Here is a 20,719-nt window from a genome sequence, read left to right as displayed (position 1 = left end):
CTGTGCTCAGATAGCTAGCCCGAGTCTCTGCCGGAGCCGCTACCTCCACCCTGCTGTTTTTAGCATGCTAGCTCGAGCCAAGCTAGCATTAGTCTGTCTGCCTGGGCTGGGAGACACACTCCTAGCTGCAGTGTAGACATACCCCAAGGGTCTTTGCAGAAATAGCATCTGTGTCACTTTAGAGAAACAGCATCAAATAGAGCCTCTGACTTATTTATAAGGTAGCCATAATTAACCAGCTATGATGCAATCTTACCTAGGGGGTAATCCCTACCTTCCGTGTGAAGTTTCTGCTGAGGTTGCTGCGTGGGAGGTTGGAGGTAGATCTGGACAAGGACAAACTTTTGTTCAAGCACATGTGCTATGAAATGGAGAGGCTGCATAATGGTGGAGATGTCACTTTCCATGACGTATTGAGGTATGGTGGGCTTTTCCTTTATGTTTGTTGTAACATGTTTCTCTGCAGACAAAATGTTATACATAAGACTGAAAAAATGAGTTGGGGATACAAGCTTGTGTCAAAGTGGTACTCTCTGCTTAAATTTAAACCAAATATTAGAGTTTTCCCCTAAATTAATTTTTACAGTAGAAAATCTAAGTCCTAGAGAAATGTCTTCATGAGCTTTTTAAATTCCCACTTGAAACAATTGTTTTAAATTAACATTCCCTTGCTGTGTTTGTAAATCCAAACAATGCACAGGTGAAAACCTGACAGTAAAATTGACTATAACCAAAAGTGAAACTCAGTCTCCTCCAATAATTACATTGTCCCAGATGAGAAAAAATGCAAAAAGGTAAACAGGCAGCATAAACAGGGGAAAGAAACTGAATTTTCAAACATGGGTGCCTCAAGTTAAGCACCTGAATCCATATTTGGGCACCTAAATATAGGTGGCTTGATTTTCAGTTGTGCTGAGCACCAGTAGATCTTCCCTTCATCTTTATTTAGCTAGCTCTATAAATTTACTGTGGGTGCCGACGTTTGACATTTTTGCATTGAGATTTTAAAAGTGTAACACTGTTAATGATGATATAGGTAAGTACATCGGCTTTTTAAAAATGCTGTTTATTTGTGTGTTTCTTCTAGCATGCTGTCATACAGGTCTGTTGATATCCGGAAAAGTCTTCAACTGGAAGAGCTTCTTGCCAGGGAACAACTAGAGTACACGATAGAAGAAGAAGTGGCCAAACAAACCATACGCATGTGGCTGAAGAAATGCTTAAAGCGTATCAGAGCAGTAAGTGAAGCGAAAACAGCGAGTGCTTTCAGTGAACTGAACCAGTCAGTTTCCTCTCACTTTGCCTCGTTTACTCTGTAGCCATCATTACAAGCTATGTGGGAAAAATATGTATCTGTGGAAAAATCAGGCTTGGGCTACACTTACAAGTTAGGTTGACGTAGGCCAGGGGCGTGAAAAAAAACACAGCCCGGACCGACATAGCTATGCCAGTCGAATCCCTCGTGTAGATGCAACTATGTCAAGAAAAAAATGCTGCCATCAGTGTAGCTAACTTCCTTTGAGGAGGCGGTGGTCTGACGTGAATGGGAAACCTCCTTCCGTTGGTATAGGCTGTGTCTGCACTACAGGGTTATGCCAGCATATCTATGCTGACCTAGCTATGCCGGTATAGTCTTCGTAGTACAGACAATTACATTCACAGAATCAGTAACCTCCACAAAGTTTGCAGGCAAAACCTGTTTTCCTGCCAACAAATCCCCTTTCCTTACACAGCAGGAAACCTATGTGACCTGCTCTGCAGCAGACAAGGCCAAATGAATAAAGCAAGGGATACATTGTTTAGGGAAAGGTCTTTGTGGGGCGCAGCCTTGCTCTCATTGAAGTTAATAGCAAAATGCCTACCATCTTCAATGGTGCAGGATTGTGGACTCTTCTAAACAACCTGCTAGAGGTTAAAGAGAGTGCTAGTTTCTGGCATTTGTACTGCTGATATTTTCATTGCCACTGCCACTCCATCTTGGATAGCTATTCAGGCGGAAGATCATCGTGTTAGCTGCCCCTACCACCAGCCAAGGGTCTCCATCACTGCAAAAGAGATCCCCCCCAACGAGAGTGGTACGACAATCCGCAAAGAAGACCCAAATGTAGTGTATATTCTGAAGCCTAATTTGCATGTACCATTACAGAGACTGTGTGAAAATACGTTATTTACATACACAAAAGGCCAGTTTGTATATTTCAGCGCACAAACATGTATCTATGTGCATGTGTAAATTAGGTACTGTGGCAAGATGGCTGATTTTAGTCTGGTGGGTCCTGCGCTTTTCTTGGCGGGAAGCTAAGATGCCACCCTTTGCCCCTGCTCTTGGGTGCCGAGGGCCCCGCTACTAGCCTGGGAAGGTGGTAGAGGAGGGAAGCGGGGGAGGAGTCTGGGTTTGCTCCTCGCTCTGAGTCCCAGCCCCTCTCAACCCCAGTGGGTTTCTTACCCTCATTCCCCCTTAGGTGGGGTTACCCTTGGTCCTTAGGTGCTGGGGGGAAGGGAGTCTCCCTGTCCTGCTGGGCAGGGTCTCCCTTACTTCAAAGTTGAGGTCTTCCAGATTTCTCACCATACCTCCAAGCTCCAGTCCTCCTTCTTCTTCCTCCTCCTCCTCCTCCTTCTCCTCTGTCTGCCTGACGGAGGGGGTTTTATTAGGTTCCTAACAGGGCCTTAATTGACTACTGGGAACCACACCTTCATTAGCCTTGAGCTTATGTATTTCCCCTCTAGCACTCTCCCACTGCTCCCTGGCCCTCCTGTATCCATCCCTGTATATAAAGCCCTGGGTTCCTGTCATTGTGAAAATCAGGCCCAGAATGCTTAGAACGTTTGGACCAGTCATAATCTTGCCACTGAGTTAGTCCCGGGTTTTTTGGCAAAAAAAAAAGGACCTTGGCCAAAATTATAGTAGGAAAGTTCCCCATGACAATCTGTAATGTTGCCGTGAAAATTTTGTGATTTGAGTACACCAGGGAATTGTAGGCTCTGCCTCTTGCTCCTTTGTAATTTTGTATAACCAAAACCCGATATACAGCTTTCATTTTATCTGAAACAACAAATTCCCAGGGATATTCAGATAAATGGTTCCTTTTCAGACTAATTTTTCTATTTTTGTCCCAACTCCAGTTGTAGCTGTTGTTAAATTAATCTTATCTCTCAGTTTTGATTTTGTTCAGCCTAATTGCTCAATTCATTATCATATTGAATTACAATCTATAAAAGTAAATATACTTTGCATTTCACTTTAACAATATGAATCAGACCATTACCTGTTACATGAACCTTTTACTAACTTCAGTAGAATTGCAAAATATTTTTTTAATATAAGCTTTTTATATATTTTCAAATTGGCTTATTAATTATCAAGCAAGTGGCATGTTAAAACCATACAGCACAATGAAGCCTTCTCCAAGGACCATTTATTTTAATTTAAAACTAAATTAGATTGTAAGATTTTAGTGACAGAGGCTACATTTTTCTGTTGGTACTATAAAGAACCCAGCAGATTTTTGGCACTGTTACAGTAATAACTTCCAACAAAAAATCCACACTGTAAAATATTCCTAAGGCTTCCGTGATCATTTTATTCACCCTTATTTGGGGCCAGATCCAAAGCCCATTGAAATCAATGGGAATCTTTCCATTGCCTTCAACGGGCTTCTGATCAACCCCATAAAGATCATTGCTAGTAAGTCAGAGTTTTGTTTTTGCTGGCTCTTTGGGTGGTCTCTTACGGCATAGATATATTTTAAGGCCAAAAGGCACAAGTCTGATCAATTAGTCTGAGCCCCTGCATGCCACAGAACATAGATTTCACCGAGTAATTCCTACATCTCAAGCCCGTAGATTTCAGAGACAGATTTCTCTATATTTAAATAGTGAAGATGGGGGGGGGTCTATGTAGATTTACAGAAAACATGGAACAATTTGGAATCCATACCAGCCACTCAACATTGTTAGAAGTATTCAGTATTTAGAGGGATTTTTTTAAAATTTAAAAAATCAAGGAACAAAAGTCTTTGAGAGGGAAGTTTCTTTTTTCCTTTTGGTGACATAAATATATTTTGATAGAAACAGCAGCAGTCATGTAGCATTATCCATAGTCTACGAGAGAGCCAACAGCAGGAATTGAGCCGATTTCTGAATCCACCCAGCATTGAGACAACACAGCCAAGTGAAGATATGAATGCTAATAATCAAGATAACAATGCACAGCCAGAGGTACAGGCGTATGCAAATTATTGTTGTTGATACTAATCAAGAATTATACTTGAGCTTGTCACAGCAAAATTCTTTTTAATGTTTTTAATATCATTTTTATTGAAAAAAATTAAAACAGTGTATGTTTAAAACGTTGACATTCGGTTATAAATGCAGCATGGTCTAAGGGGCACTGGACAGGGAATCAGAAGACCTGGATTCTATATCCAGGGAGGTATGCAACATGGGAGGGGGGGCTCCCCCATGGGATCCTGAGAAAGCTTTCCTACCCCCACGAGCCCTTCTGTGGAATTTTATCATAAGCTCCAGCCCAATTATTTTTTCTGTTAATTTGTAGACTTGGGGGGCGGGGGAGTGGGGGGCAGTAAGGAACCAGAAAACAGACTGCAGGGAAAAAAATAAAAATGTAAAGTGAGCGCATGTTTCTTTAGTAGTCTGGGAAATAGAGACCTTTCAAAGTGTTTGTTACAATGGCATGGCCATGCCATAGGCAGCCATAATGAAGGTCACTGAATTTTAGTTTTGCTCCATTCAGACAAGTAGCCAGCAGCAGCTCCTTAGTCCAACGCTTTCTGACAGGGGCGGGTATCGGCAGGACTCTACAGATGGTGGGAAGCCTCAACGGAAATTCGGACAATGGCGTTTGCCATCAGGTAAGTGAAAACCATAAAATAAAATATATAAATACCAAAGCACCCCTTGGAATGCAGCTTGATAAGAGGCTGTTTTAAAAGGGTCAGACTGTCTACACACAGGCCCCAGATGGAGAAAATGCAGAGGGGAGGGGAAGCTGGTCCATGGTCCTTCCTCCTCTTTGCCCTGCCCTACCCACTTTGGAGTGGTTTGCCCTCTGAGCCTTCTAAGAGGAAACTGTCCCTCCGCGCCCTCAAGATTTTAAAAATATGACATTATGAAGATGTGATCAGTCACCACCCTGACCACTTGATTGGTATGCTGGAGTTGTGCCTTCCTGTACAGCATCTAGCACATTTTGGGTGCTATTGAAATACATAAAATGAAATAACAGTAGCTTAATTAAACATTTCATTATAACTGTAGCAGCTTGTGATGCTCTCTTCCACCTCGGTACTAACCATATCCTGGATTGATAAACTCCTTGGCCTTCTGTCTAGCTGCTTAATCAGCCCTGGATAGGTTTATTTACCCATAAACAGGAAGCACGCTTAAGTTGTCATCACAATGACTACATCACAATAGAAAATAAGCGCCAGGCAGTGTCTTTTAAGTCAATGCTCATGTTGGGTGGGTGGGTGGGCGGATTGAGTAGGAGGCGCCGAAAGAAGCACACGCTACCATCGTGCCTCTTCTCTCTTTAAAAGTGCACAATCCCCATGCCAGGCCAGCTCTGCTGACCAGCTCAAGGGGATAGGGCCCCAGGCCTGTGTGCATGCATGGTACTGGGATCATTTTATGTGAAGGAGGCACATTAGCCCTTCTTCCTCCATTCCTCTGTTTAAGATGCACATCAGTCATATGTGCATATACTAGCATATACTGGTTGAGTTAGATCAGTAATTTAATGGCACAAGATAAACTAATTCAAGCAAGTGTGAAATCTTGCAAAGTGCTGAGCACACTGGCCCCAATCCACTAAAGCTCTTAAGCATGTGTTTAACTTTCAGATCATGAGTAGTCCATTGAAATCAATGTGATCATTGACCTACATAAAGTCAAGGCCAGGATTTGATGGATCAGGGCCGAGTGTTCAGCACCTTGCAAGATCAAACCCACAGTGCATCTACATTGGGGGTTTGCACCAGTTTAACTAGATCTATTTTAAATCAGTCTATTTAAACTGGTGCCAAATCTCTCATATAGAAAAGCTCTACGACTTAATAGTTCAATAAGCATGTGTACTCTAATAAGTAGTTTTCCATTTAATTTCCTAGCCCCCAAACCAATCAGCCATTCAGTGTCTTCAGTCAATCTGCGGTTTGGTGGTCGTACAACTATGAAATCTGTTGTATGCAAGATGAATCCTATGTCAGATGCTGCTTCTTGTGGATCAGAAGTGAAGAAATGGTGGACAAGACAACTAACTGTGGAGAGTGATGAGAGTGGGGAGGATCTTCTTGACATCTGACCAAGAAAAGAGGCTAACTTAAGTCATATTGCAACAACAGCCATTTCAAATAAAAACAATTTTCTTGGGGTTTGAATTGAATGAGATATAATTGATATATGATTTATTTAAAATGAATGTCATAGGATTTTTCAACTGCTTATCTTTTTGCCATATAAAACATAATACAGACCTGTATGTTCGATTTCAGCTCTATTATGATTACTGTATGTTAGGAAGACTCTATATTATGGCAGTATTGATGACGCCACAGAGTCTCTATTGTCTTTAGCATAGATGGAGCATTGAAAGATTTCATACATTCTGTAGCTGTAACAAAAAATTTGTATTCAGGTATATACTTCTGCATTTTTTCATCCTGTACCATACCTGAAAATGGCCAGCACATTACTGTACAGTACAGCATTTATTTTCTTTTTATTTTCTCTCAGTTCTATTCTAGTAATATCTCTCCAGAAAGATTTTATTATTCATGAATGACCTAAAAAAGGTCAGCACTGAGTTCATGGTAAGGCACAGTATTTTTACAAAGTACAGATTCTGAATTTCAAGTCTAGTCTTTTTCTTGTAATTTTCTTAAATATGCAAATACAATATAGCTGATTTTAAAATCAGAAAATGATGGATTGGCTTTTAAAAATTGTATTTTTTTCTTCTGGTTAATTATGTAAAGAGTTCAATTTTCATAAGAAATCAGCCAAAAAAAATGACATGATTTAAGAATTTGCAAAAACATTTACACATGGTATGTTTCATTAATGACCTGAAAACAAAAACAAATCCTACATAAAGTGGAAACTTGGATGGATTGCTAAAGAGGAGTACAAAAGAATTGCAAAACCATATAGGGACAAAATCAGAAAGCCAAAGCATAAAATGAGTTACACCTAGTAAGGGACATAAGCAGCCATAAGAAGAGGTTCTTTAAATACATTAGGAGCATGAGAAAGACATAGGAAAGTGTAGGTCCTCTACCTAGTGAGGAAGGAGAGCTGATGATATCAAGAAGGCTGAGATGTTTAATGCCTATTACGCTTCAGTCTTCACTAAAAAGATTAATGGTGACCAGATATTTAATGCAATTAATATTCTAACAAGGGGGGAAGGAACACAAAGCAAAATAGGAAAAGTACAGGTTAAAAAATATTTAGATAAGTTAGATATATTCAAGTTAGCAGGGCCAAATGAAATTAGTCCTAAGGTACTTAAGAAACTAGCTGAAGCAATCTTGGAACCATTATCAATCATTATCTTCGAGAACTCATGGAGGCCCCAGAGGACTGAAGAAGACCAAATATAGTACCTGACTTTAAAAAGGGAAACAAAGAGGACATGGGGATTTATAGACCTGTCATCCTAAAGTCAATATCTGGAAAGATACCAGAACAATTTATTAAACAATCAATTTGTAAGTGCCTCGAGGATAATAGGGTGATAAGGAATAGCCAGCATGGATTTGTCAAGAACAAATTATGCAAAACCAACCTAACTTACTTCTTTGACTGGGTTAGTGGCCGAATGGATAGAGGGGAAGCAGTAGATGTGTTATATAAAATAGCAAGTTGGGGTGCTCTTTACAACTCTGAGACTTTTAAAATACAGTTCAGTTTTACCAATCTAGATAGGAGTGAATCAAGTTTTAACCATGTTATCACTCATGCTCCAGTCTGACAAACCCAAGGCTGTATCATGATTCCATAACATGGTTAAAAAGTGGTTTGGTCCCTTTTAGTCTTGGAAATCATGTTTTAACATGTGATGGTGGTTTGTTTTGTGTAGTACCAAGAATGCTAACCACTTGAGAGATAAGTAAAAGAGAATCCATCAGTTTCCCAGAGTTTTCAATATAGATTGATGCTATACAAATACAGGGATGGGAAAGAAAAGCGACCCAAAGCAGCATGAATGGCACATATCTTGTAGGTTCCACAATATACGGTTGTTAAAATATATGGGCTGGGGATTGTGTGCCCTTTCCTCAGATACACACTGGCAGTTGTAGGCTTTGTAGCTGGGCCCCAAACACAATTGTTTTTGTAGTATAGCTGAGACCTTTTCCACTACCATTGTTTCCTATGGAAATGATAGGTTGCTCTAACATGGCCTGATGTGAGATCTTGTGAGAGGCTCACAGTTAATGTATGGCTCCACACGTAACATTTTCTTTCAAAAACTGGTAATTGTCAATGTTCTACAGTGTTTTCTGGCCAAAACAGTAATGTAGAATGATCAGAAGACAGTATTGTTTTCACTGATGCCTTCACCAGTGATGCAAACTCAGTTTTGACCATAAAATATAGTTTTCATGGCATCTACCAACATTTCTCTGTGTGCTGTTGAACAGATATTTTTTAAACATAATAGTCTCGAAGAGTCATAATATACACATTTGTGCTTGGTGTATTCATTCTGTTCTGTGGTACATTTGAGTTTAAAACTAGTCAAAATTTACGTACATTGTTGATTTAAAGTAACCAAATATGTGCATTCTATTGTTTATAAAGTATACTATGACTAAACATTTAAGAAAATTACAAAACATATTTGACAAGGCCAGTATTTTGTGTTCTCTTTTGTGTCAGTTTGAAGTTCAGCTTTTGTATATTAGACAATCTGATAAATACTGGATTTATAAAAGATATAATCTTGATTTTCAATAATATATTTAACTGCAGAAACTTTCTGAATCATTGTTACTGCGAGTCGTCTTTTTAAAAAAAAAAAAATCTGGCAAACATTTTGTCCTTGCCTACAGTACTCTGTTAATAAAAGTGAGTTGCATTAAGCCAGATCCATCCCCGAAACTTTCATTATAACACTATTTGATGTGCTTATCTCATATATTACTTGGCTGCATAGTAGCATGTAATTTTATTTAAAATGCATGCAGAATAGCAGTGGTAGCATTTAAGTCCTAACAATTTCCATAGCAGATCAGAGCAGTGGTCCATCCAGTCCAGTATTCTCGATGTTTCTGATGAAGGGCGAAGAAATCCTGCAGTGGATAATTATATCAATATTATTTCATCACTGGAGGAGCCAAGGCCTCCTCACTTACCCTGAAACAAACATTTTAAAGCCTATCCAAGGAAAACAAGCAGATTAAGAGTTAGCCACAATGGAAAAGCCAGAATCCAGTTGTCTGTACCCTAGTTGGGCGACATGGGATGGATCACTTGATGGTTACCTGTTCTGTTCATTCCCTCTGGGGCACCTGGCATGGATCACTGTCAGAAGATAGGATACTGGGCTAGCTGGACCTTTGGTCTGACCCAGTATGGCTGTTCTTATGTAGTTTTGCTGTTACAGATGTAAGAAATCAGATACAATTACAGAGATGTGGAAATGTATATATGTCAGTCGTTAACACTCAGGGATGTCAGAAACCAGGTGAAAAACCTCCTTATATAACTAAAGAATAGGAGCGAGCCATCACATTCAATAATGGAGCTCCTAGCAGGGGAAAGAGGTTAAGAGGCGACAAGTTGAAAAATCACCTCATGTGCAGTGACAACTTGCCTGAACAATACAGTTTAGCCAGGGAAAGAAAAGCCCACCAGGGAGGCAGAGTACACCAGATCACCGATGGAAATGTAAGTGTCCTAGAGAAGAGAGAAGCTTAAAAAACCACAGGCCTAAATGTTTTTTAAAAACCAAAACACAACCCAGAGGAGCACTCCCACAAGGCCAGAAACATCTGTTGCACACAATGCACTTGGTATATGAAACCAAACCCAGAGTTATCACATGAAAATGAAAAAATAAAATATTTTGGATCCCCATAAGTCCCAGCCCTACTCCCCATGATGTCGGTGGCAAAATTCCCTGTGACTTCACCAGAGCAGTACTGACCTCTGTATGTGTAGACAGCACAGAAATAAATAGCAAGCTATTATAAAGTCTAAGCACCAGCCTTAAATGAGCATATGACTAATTGGTTCAATATTATTTTATCATGTCAGATTTCAGACAGTTAAATTTGCAACCAAAAATGGACAGTATTTCTGATTAGGAGATACCACTTCTTAATGCTGATCTAACAATTCAAACAAGATGTTTGTCTAGCAGACTTAAAAATTATCATGTCGTTAGTCAGTGAGGACCAGGTGGGCTTTCTCATTGGCAGATTCCCCTCAAAAAATATCACCTCAGAACTTCTGAAAGGGCCTGAAATTGATGTTATATTAGCTAATGGCTACTTATGAAGATCAGCATCACAGCTTCTGAGCAGTCAGAGGAGAATTGTACTCCAGGTGGGGTGTTTTCTTTGTAGGAGAAAAATTCTGAGGACACAAAATCAGGATGAGCTTTCCTGCTCTATTTTTTATTTGCAATAATCCACATTGCTCCTGTCATTGCTTCTGAAAAGGATGGCTATTAACCATAAAAGCAGCAGCAAAGCTTCGCTTGGTGTAACAATACTTTTGGAACCCCAGCAGCATAGATCTGTGTTTAAAGTTTCAGAGTAGCAGCCATGTTCGTCTGTATTCGCAAAAAGGAAAGGAGTACTTGTGGCCCCTTAGAGACTAACCAATTTATTTGAGCATAAGCTTTCGTGAGCTACAGCCCACTTCATCGGATGCATACTGTGGAAGATACAGAAGATGTTTTTATACACACAAACCATGAAAAAATGGGTGATTATCACTACAAAAGGTTTTCTCTCTCCCCACCCCACTCTCCTGCTGGTAATAGCTTATCTAAAGTGACCACTCTCTTTACAATGTGTATGATAATCAAGGTGGGCCATTTCCAGCACAAATCCAGGGTTTAACAAGAACGTCTGAGGAAGGGGGGGGTAGGAAAAAACAAGGGGAAATAGGTTACCTTGCATAATGACTTAGCCACTCCCAGTCTCTATTCAAGCCTAAGTTAATTGTATCCAATTTGCAAATGAATTCCAATTCAGCAGTCTCTCCCTGGAGTCTGGATTTGAAGTTTTTTTTGTTGTAATATCGCAACTTTCCTGTCTGTAATCGCGTGACCAGAGAGATTGAAGTGTTCTCCGACTGGTTTTTGAATGTTATAATTCTTGACATCTGATTTGTGTCCATTTATTCTTTTATGTAGAGACTGTCCAGTTTGACCAATGTACATGGCAGAGGGGCATTGCTGGCACATGATGGCATATATCACATTGGTGGATGTGCAGGTGAATGAGCCTCTGATAGTGTGGCTGATGTTACTAGGCCCTGTGATGGTGTCCCCTGAATAGATATGTGGGCACAGTTGGCAACAGGCTTTGTTGCAAGGATAGGTTCCTGGGTTAGTGGTTCTGTTGTATGGTATGCGGTTGCTGGTGAGTATTCGCTTCAGGTTGGGGGGCTGTCTGTAAGCAAGGACTGGCCTGTCTCCCAAGATTTGTGAGAGTGTTGGGTCATCCTTCAGGATAGGTTGTAAATCCTTGATAATGGATTGGAGGCGTTGGAGGGGTTTTAGTTGGGGGCTGAAGGTGACGGCTAGTGGCGTTCTGTTATTTTCTTTGTTAGGCCTGTCCTGTAGTAGGTGACTTCTGGGAACTCTTCTGGCTCTATCAATCTGTTTCTTCACTTCTGCAGGTGGGTATTGTAGTTGTAAGAATGCTTGATAGAGATCTTGCAGGTGTTTGTCTCTGTCTGAGGGGTTGGAGCAAATGCGGTTGTATCGCAGAGCTTGGCTGTAGACAATGGATCATGTGGTGTGGTCAGGGTGAAAGCTGGAGGCATGTAGGTAGGAATAGCGGTCAGTAGGTTTCCGGTATAGGGTGGTGTTTATGTGACCATCGTTTATTAGCACTGTAGTGTCCAGGAAGTGGATCTCTTGTGTGGACTGGACCAGGCTGAGGTTGATGGTGGGATGGAAATTGTTGAAATCATGGTGGAATTCCTCAAGGGCTTCTTTTCCATGGATCCAGATGATGAAGATGTCATCAATATAGCGCAAGTAGAGTAGGGGCATTAGGGGATGAGAACTGAGGAAGCGTTGTTCTAAGTCAGCCATAAAAATGTTGGCATACTGTGGGGCCAATGCAGGTACCCATAGCAGTGCCGCTGATTTGAAGGTATACATTGTCCCCAAATGTAAAATAGTTATGGGTAAGGACAAAGTCACAAAGTTCAGCCACCAGGTTAGCCGTGACATTATCGGGGATAGTGTTCTTGACGGCTTGTAGTCCATCTTTGTGTGGAATGTTGGTGTAGAGGGCTTCTACATCCATAGTGGCCAGGATGGTGTTATCAGGAAGATCACCGATGGATTGTAGTTTCCTCAGGAAGTTAGTGGTGTCTCAAAGGTAGCTGGGAGTGCTGGTAGCGTAGGGCCTGAGGAGGGAGTCTACATAGCCAGACAATCCTGCTGTCAGGGTGCCAATGCCTGAGATGATGGGGCGCCCAGGATTTCCAGGTTTATGAATCTTGGGTAGTAGATAGAATATCCCAGGTCGGGGTTCCAGGGGTGTGTCTGTGTGGATTTGATCTTGTGCTTTTTCAGGGAGTTTCTTGAGCAAATGCTGTAGTTTCTTTTGGTAACTCTCAGTGGGATCAGAGGGTAATGGCTTGTAGAAAGTGGTGTTGGAGAGCTGCCGAGCAGCCTCTTGTTCATAGTCCGACCTATTCATGGTGACAACAGCACCTCCTTTGTCAGCCTTTTTGATTATGATGTCAGAGTTGTTTCTGAGGCTGTGGGTGGCATTATGTTCTGCACGGCAGAGGTTGTGGGGCAAGTGATGCTGCTTTTCCACAATTTCAGCCCGTGCACGTCGGCGGAAGCAGTCTATGTAGAAGTCCAGTCTGTTGTTTCGACCTTCAGGAGGAGTCCACCTAGAATCCTTCTTTTTGTAGTGTTGGTAGGGAGGTCTCTGTGGATTAGTATGTTGTTCAAAGGTGTGTTGGAAATATTCCTTGAGTCGGAGACGTCGAAAATAGGATTCTAGGTCACCACAGAACAGGAGAGGCCCCGAGATAGGACAGCTGCTTCTGCTGGGCTAAGAGTATAGTTGGATAGATTAACAATATTGCTGGGTGGGTTGAGGGAACCATTGCTGTGGCCCCTTGTAGCATGTAGTAGTTTAGAAAGTTTAGTGTCCTTTTTCTTTTGTAGAGAAGCAAAGTGTGTGTTGTAAATGGCTTGTCTAGTTTTAGTAAAGTCCAGCCACAAGGAAGTTTGTGTGGAAGGTTGGTTTTTTATGAGAGTATCCATTTTTGAGAGCTCATTCTTAATCTTTCCCTGTTTGCTGTAGAGGATGTTGATCAGGTGGTTCCGCAGTTTCTTTGAGAGCGTGTTGCACAAGCTGTCAGCATAGTCTGTGTGGTATGTAGATTGTAATGGATTTTTTACCGTCAGTCCTTTTGGTACGATGTCCATCTGTTTGCATTTGGAAAGGAAGATGATGTCTGTCTGTATCTGTACAAGTTTTTTCATGCAGTTGATAGATTTCCACTCCATACAGCTAAATGCAGTGCCTTGCATAATGACAGGTTTCAGAGTAACAGCCATGTTAGTCTGTATTTGGAAAAAGAAAAGGAGTACTTGTGGCACCTTAGAGACTAACCAATTTATTTGCGCATAAGCTTTTGTGAGCTACAGCTCACTTCATCGGTTTGGAGAACACTTCAATCTCTCTGGTCATGCGATTACAGACATGAAAGTTGCGATATTACAACAGAAAAACTTCAAATCCAGACTCCAGGGAGAGACTGCTGAATTGGAATTCATTTGCAGATTGGATACAATTAACTTAGATAATGCATAATGATTTAGCCACTCCCAGTCTCTATTCAAGCCTATTTCCCCTTGTTTTTTCCTACCCCTCCCCCTTCCTCAGACGTTCTTGTTAAACCCTGGATTTGTGCTGGAAATGGCCCACCTTGATTATCATACACATTGTAAGGAGAGTGATCACTTTAGATAAGCTATTACCAACAGGAGAGTGAGTTTGTTGGGGCAGAGGGGTTTTGGGGCGGAGGGGGAGAAAACCTGGATTTGTGCTGGATATGGCCCACCTTGATTATCATACACATTGTAAGGAGAGTGATCACTTTACATAAGCTATTACCAGCAGGAGAGTGAGGTGGGAGGAGAGAAAACCTTTTGTAGTGATAATCACCCATTTTTTCATGGTTTGTGTATATAAAAACATCTTCTGTATCTTCCACAGTATGCATCCGATGAAGTGAGCTGTATCTCACGAAAGCTTATGCTCAAATAAATTGGTTAGTCTCTAAGGTGCCACAAGTACTCCTTTTCTTTTTGTGTTTAAAGTGCAATCCAGACTGCACTTTCCTAATTCCTCTGAAATCTTCCCCAAACCACTATCATCTGGAACCCAAGCAGGTGGTATGGGTTTCTCAACCTCCCTGAGCTCAGAGTCAGCAGGCCAAATCTGTCTCTGCTGGTCAATTTATTTACAGGAGGGATTAATTTGCCCCAAAATGTAGATTGTTGATGGACAAGTTGGTTGTCCTGATTTGTTCAATTGCTCTGCAACACAAAGGAAGCTCACTAGAATTCAATTAACCTTCCTCTTTATCTCAAGGGCTGGAGTGTGGGAATCCGTTAGCAATTCTTGCTCATTGTTCTCACTGAAGTACCTTTAAGCACCAGAGTTATTAACCCCTCGGTGAGCTAAGTGTATATGCAGCACATTTAACCCCCTTCTGAGGTTCCCATCTCGGCTATTTATTTCACTAGCATGATAGGGTTCATACTTTTACCTGACTTGCACATGTACATTGGGGGATTTGGGCAACGAATTTGGGCACACACAGAAGTGTCCCTTACAAAAGGGCAGCTTATTGTGAATGAACAAAAAGCCTAAGTAGAGGGTTAAATGGAATAAAATGTTTAGCTGCTTGATGTTTCCTCCTCAGATTTGAAGAGCCTTTTCTTCTTTTATTGCTGCCACAAAACTGGAGTTTTTCAATAGACATTTTGTGTCTCAGCAAAAGTTTTGCTGAAGTTGGACACCAAAACGTTTGTACGACATATAGATCAGTAAGAATTTGGGGAAGGCTCTGACAATGCTTCTTGAGTGAGCAATAGTGTAGACTCAAGGAACTCAATCTCTTTAACACAGCAAAGGTTAAGGGGTGAGTTGATTGGAGTCCTATAAGTACCTACATTGGGAACAAATAGTCGATAACGGGCTCTGCAATCTAACAGAGAACGGTGTTTGTCTCTAACATGCTCCCATGGATGGAAGTTGATGTTAGCCAAATTCAGACTGGAAATGAGGCGTACATTTGCAAAAGTAAGGGTGATTAACCATTGGACCAGTTTACCAAGGGTCATGGTGGAGTCTCCATCACTGACAATTTTTAAATCAAGACTGGATGTTTTTCTAAAAGATATTCTTTACGAATTGTTTTGGGGAAGTTCTATAGCGTGCTATACAGGTTATCAGACTAGATGATCACACTGGGCCTGTCTAACCTTAGATACTATGAATTTCAAACAGGAGTAGGCACATAATGTAAGACTTGGATGGTATTGTTGCTGGTTCTCTGAGTGGCTAAGACTATGCCATGGGTTTAGGAGGACAAGATAAGGTTTTGTTGTTGTTTTTTTCTTGATTTCACCGATGGAGAGGCTGGATTTAGTAGTTCTATGCCATTCTATCAGCCTGTTTTTTTTAAAGCCTCAAAACACCAACCTGCCTGTCAGACAGCAGCCTGATACATTTTATGTTCTCAATATTCACCCAGTTAGTGGGCTATGTGTCACTATAATTGTTTTATTTTTCACATATTGGATCTGACTGCAGTTTTACAAGGGAAATCAGTCTTATTTTCCATCTGGGTATTCCTCTAGGAGCCCAACACTCTCCTTAGTTCAGTAATGTTACCTTCTGGGCATCTCCTGCTTCTTACTGATTGAGAACCCTACTAGTAGTACAGTTTAAAGACTTCCGAGCCTCATGTTGTTATTATGGATTTCATTTTACTGTTTTTGGCATAAGAAAAATGTCACTGTTCTGAGAGGAGAGAGGGAAAATATTATATGGCTCATCTCATTGCTTATCGACACATTAAAATTATATAACAATGCCAACATTTTGCTGTGCTTGCTTAAATTGCTTTGTTCAAAATTTCAGTTGCGGACATTTGTGCCAATCTTTTTTTTCTAAACACTTTAGATGTTTTAAAAACTAAACAGATCATCGGGAAAAAAACCACAAAGGCTGTTTTGGGGCTTTTTTCCCCCCCCTTCTCAGCTGTCTGCCAACTCTTAGCCCTGGTCTACACTACAAACTTATGTCTGTATAACTACATCGCTATGGGGTGTGGAAAATACACACCCGTGAGCGATGTAGTGATACCTACCTAAACCCCTGTGTAGATAGTGCTCTGTTGATGGGAGGTCTTCTCATGTTGACATAGCTACCGCCTCTTGGAGAGGTGGAGTACCTACACCAATGGGAGAAGCTCTCCCATCAGCATAGGTAGCATCTTCACTAAGGGCTTGTCTACACGACAGAATTATGTTGACCTAAGTTACATTGGCATAGAGCCGCTGCAGTAATTAAATCACTTTTGCATGTCCACACTATGCTCCTTGTCTCGGCGATGTGTGTCCTCACCAGGAGCGTGTGTGCCAACTGTACTGTTAGTGTGAGGCATTGTGGGATGGCTTCTGAAAGCTAACAACAGTCAATGTAAACAATGCAGTGTCTCCACTGACACTGTGTTGACCTAACTACGTTGACATTGACTATGTCTCTCGTGGAGTTACTAAGTCAGTGTAAAAAGAAAAGGAGTACTTGTGGCACCTTAGAGACTAACCAATTTATTTGAGCATAAGCTTTCGTGAGCTACAGCTCACTTCATCGGATGCATACCGTGGAAAGTGTAGAAGATCTTTTTATACACACAAAGCATGAAAAATTACTTCCTCCCACCCCACTCTCCTGCTGTTACCACCAGGAGAGTGGGGTGGGAGGAAGTATTTTTTCATGCTTACCAGCAGGAGAGTGGGATGCGAGGAGGTATTTTTTCATGCTTTATGTGTATAAAAAGATCCTCTACGCTTTCCACAGTATGCATCCGATGAAGTGAGCTGTAGCTCACGAAAGCTTATGCTCAAATAAATTGGTTAGTCTCTAAGGTGCCACAAGTACTCCTTTTCTTTTTGCGAATACAGACTAACACGGCTGTTACTCTGAAATAAGTCAGTGTAGCAAGGCATTTATGTTTGCAGGAGTGAACTTTTAGAGTAGACACTTATCTAGTTAAGTCGATGTAAGCTGCCTTGCGTCAACCTATTTGTGTAGTGCAAACCAGGTTTAAGCACTACAGCAGCGTAGCTGAAGTGTAGACAAGTCCTTATGCCTCGTCAAATCAGAAAGTTGCACTGGCTTAACTAAAGTTGTGATTTTAAACCCATTTAGTTAAACCACTGCCTCTTTGTCCGTGGACTCTTAAACCAAATTAAACCTGAACATATTCATTTATATTGCACTGGTACGGCCTTGTCTACATGAGACGGTGGAACTAAGTGAAACTTAAACTTTGTTTTAAAACTGATTTATATCAACCAGTTCAAACCCTGTGGGGACAGACTCATTTCAGTTTGGCATCAACACATTTGTATTTTCTGTTAAACCAAAATAAACTTGGGTTGATCTGAAATAAAAGTGTTCACAGAGCCTTTTGCACAAGTTAACTAAATCAGTTTAAAACACACCTTTAGTTAAATCAGTGCAACTTTTTTGTGTAGACAAGGCCTCAGTTATAGGTCCAAGCTAAACTGCTACAAGCCAGTTTTCCATCCAAGTAATACTTTGGGGCTTGCGTTGCTTTTACTAAATTGGTTTTAAAACTGATCGGTGCAACCTCTGCATGTAGAAGACCTCACATAAGAAGAGCCCTGAGACTGCTCGACTCTGTAGGAGCAGCCTGTCTGGTCCTGCAGTGATGTTATTTCAGCATGGGTTCCTTTACTAGTAATTGCTATCAAACTTCTTAGTCACCACAGAGCCAGACTGGCCAGATACATTAAATAAATGCCCTGGACTGAGTCAATAAATGCTTTTTAAAAATCCCATGATATATGCTGAGGCATTATTATTATGGGAACTCTAAACTCTCTTTGAACACTAGAGGGCTAACATTACCTTACATTGGTTGTCTGCAGGCATAAGGCCCAGACAGGATGTGGTGGTTATTATCTATGTTCATGGAGCAGCAGAGGGTGAATGCTTGGTGTGCTCAGCCCAGCACTTAGATACCCTGGTGACAGTATCTTAGAAGTACCAAGAAATTTCAAACATGAGTATATGACACATGACCTTTGATTAACCTGACAGTGCTCCCAGAGAAACGCTCACTGTTTTTGTTTGGGGAGTAAATTTTTCATTCAAATGATGCAATTTGCATTGCCCATTTTTATGCTATTTGACAGAAGTGGTAATATAAGACTTCAGTTGTAACAGATTAATTGATGTTCTGTATTACCAGTCATTGCAGGCATTTGCATATCAGTTGGCAGGCCTTTCAGATCCATATTTGAATTCCAAAGACTAACTTAGCTAGGACATCCTTTACAAAACCTAAAGACTTAAAAACAAAGTAATGAATAGCTGAGGACATCAAAGGCTTGTTCTACACTGTAATGTTAGGTCAACATAGCTTTGTTGGTTGGAGTGTGAAAAGCCATATATATCCCTGACCAACATAGCTATGTGGACCTAAACTCCAATGAAGATGCATCTATGTCAAAGGAAAAATTATTCTGGTGATGGAGCTACTATCATTCAGTGAGGTGGTGTTCCTACACCGACAGAAAACCCCCTTCCATGTCTATACTATGAAGTTACTCTGCAGTGTAGACATATCCATAGATTTCAACTGCGCACATGATAAACATACCAAAAATACTTTTATGAGCACAGGAAATTCATCACAACACAATAATCTTAGCTAACATACATAGGTTAGAGTTATTTATTATTTTTATTGTCTTCATTTCAGTATCTACCTATGTTATGCTAATTTCACGGATGTTCACTTAGGGGTTACTGTTAGGTGAGAAATATTATTCGATCGTATTTTTATCAACTTTCACAGTTGTTTTTTAGGGGGGAAAGTATTTATAATTGGTGTTTCTTGAGAATGGTGCTGTAAGTGCAGTTTAATAGGAAACGTGTATAACTTTGCTGATACATGCTAAAATCATTGAGGTATAATACTTATCTTCTGTTGTAAGACTTTTTGAGACCTATGGATGAAAAGAGCAACCAACAAGCGAAGTATGATTAGTTTTGTTTTATAGATGGGTAAATTGAGGCACTGAGATGCAAAGTGATTTGCTTAAGGTCACACACTGGGGAGAAATACTGTCTCCATGGAACTCAATGGAAGTTTTTCCAGTGGTTTCAGTGGGGCCATGATTTCATCCCAAGTACTGACTAGAAGGCTAAGGGGCAGTGGTGTCAGGTGCATAGCACGCTGCACTAAAATTCAAGCATCATGGGTTCTCAGCTCTGCTCTGCCTTGCTGTGCCTCCTACCCTTTGTCCATGTTTTCTATTTATACTGTCAGCACTTTGGGGTATAGCCTGTCTCTTACTGTGCATTTGTAGCCAAATGGGGCACTGATCCCATATGGCCCTCTAAGCGCTACTGTATTACAAATAACCTCACGGATCGCTTATCCACTAGACTAGGCCGCCTCTCCATGTATGGTGTCATGCTCATTAATACAGACACACATAAGGATGGAGGATAGGTCCATAAATGGATATTAGCCAAGATGATCAGGGATGCAACCCATGCTTTGGGTGTCCCTGAACATCCAAGTGCCAGAAGCTGGTACTGGACAACAGGGGATGGATCATTCAAAATTGCCCTGTTCTGTTCATTCACTCTGAAGCACCTGGCACTGACCATTGTCAGAAGACAGGATACTAGGCTAGATGGACCATTGGTCTGACGCAGTATGGCTGTTCATATGTTCCTATAATTTGACATGTTTTTTTCATTAAGGTTTGTGTTTTGTTTATATTTTGATGATTCTGATGAAAGAGTACTATTAGGAAGGAGTCAAAGTTAAGGTTGTTGAGACAACTTTCCTTTATTTTTCCCCCTCCCCTTCCTAATTTTTCTCCAACAATACAAGAAAAATCAAAATAAGTTTTACACCTGGCAGGTCTACCCCCTCTCCTGCAGAGCTGGCACTGGTCCCTCAGTTTCAAACACACAGATCTCCTACGTTTTAGATAAATTGGTTGCTATCTATCAAGGAATCCATATGTTCTTTCTGTGCTGCAACCAGCCAAGAGAGAGCGCAAAACTCACATACTCAATCTGAATAGTAACATTTTCAACCCATTTGGCATGCACGTTACCCAAGTGTAAGTGGCTACCCAAGGTGCAAAGTATTAGAGAATCATTGCTTGCATTGAAATAAATGGTAAAAAAAATTC

The 20,719-nt window shown here is 40.8% G+C and overlaps 1 protein-coding gene across 6 annotated transcripts in view; it reads left to right on the top strand.

The window, feature by feature from the left end:
• NALCN (sodium leak channel, non-selective) overlaps positions 1–9,113 on the top strand; it is a 356,269-nt gene extending 347,156 nt beyond the window's left edge. For all 6 annotated transcript variants that reach the window (XM_048854413.2, XM_048854388.2, XM_048854395.2 and 3 more), the window contains 5 exons: positions 261–418; positions 1,088–1,238; positions 4,069–4,218; positions 4,754–4,871; positions 6,129–9,113. In XM_048854413.2, the coding sequence (XP_048710370.1) occupies positions 261–418; positions 1,088–1,238; positions 4,069–4,218; positions 4,754–4,871; positions 6,129–6,322 (771 nt within the window). In that variant the 3' untranslated portion in view covers positions 6,323–9,113. The remainder of the gene's footprint in view (positions 1–260; positions 419–1,087; positions 1,239–4,068; positions 4,219–4,753; positions 4,872–6,128) is intronic.
• Positions 9,114–20,719: the final 11,606 nt, after the last annotated feature.

This window comes from Caretta caretta, chromosome 1 (assembly GCF_965140235.1).
Source record: "Caretta caretta isolate rCarCar2 chromosome 1, rCarCar1.hap1, whole genome shotgun sequence".
In the NCBI taxonomy this organism is placed as follows: Eukaryota; Metazoa; Chordata; order Testudines; family Cheloniidae; genus Caretta; species Caretta caretta.
This window is presented reverse-complemented; position numbering and strand designations above follow the sequence as displayed.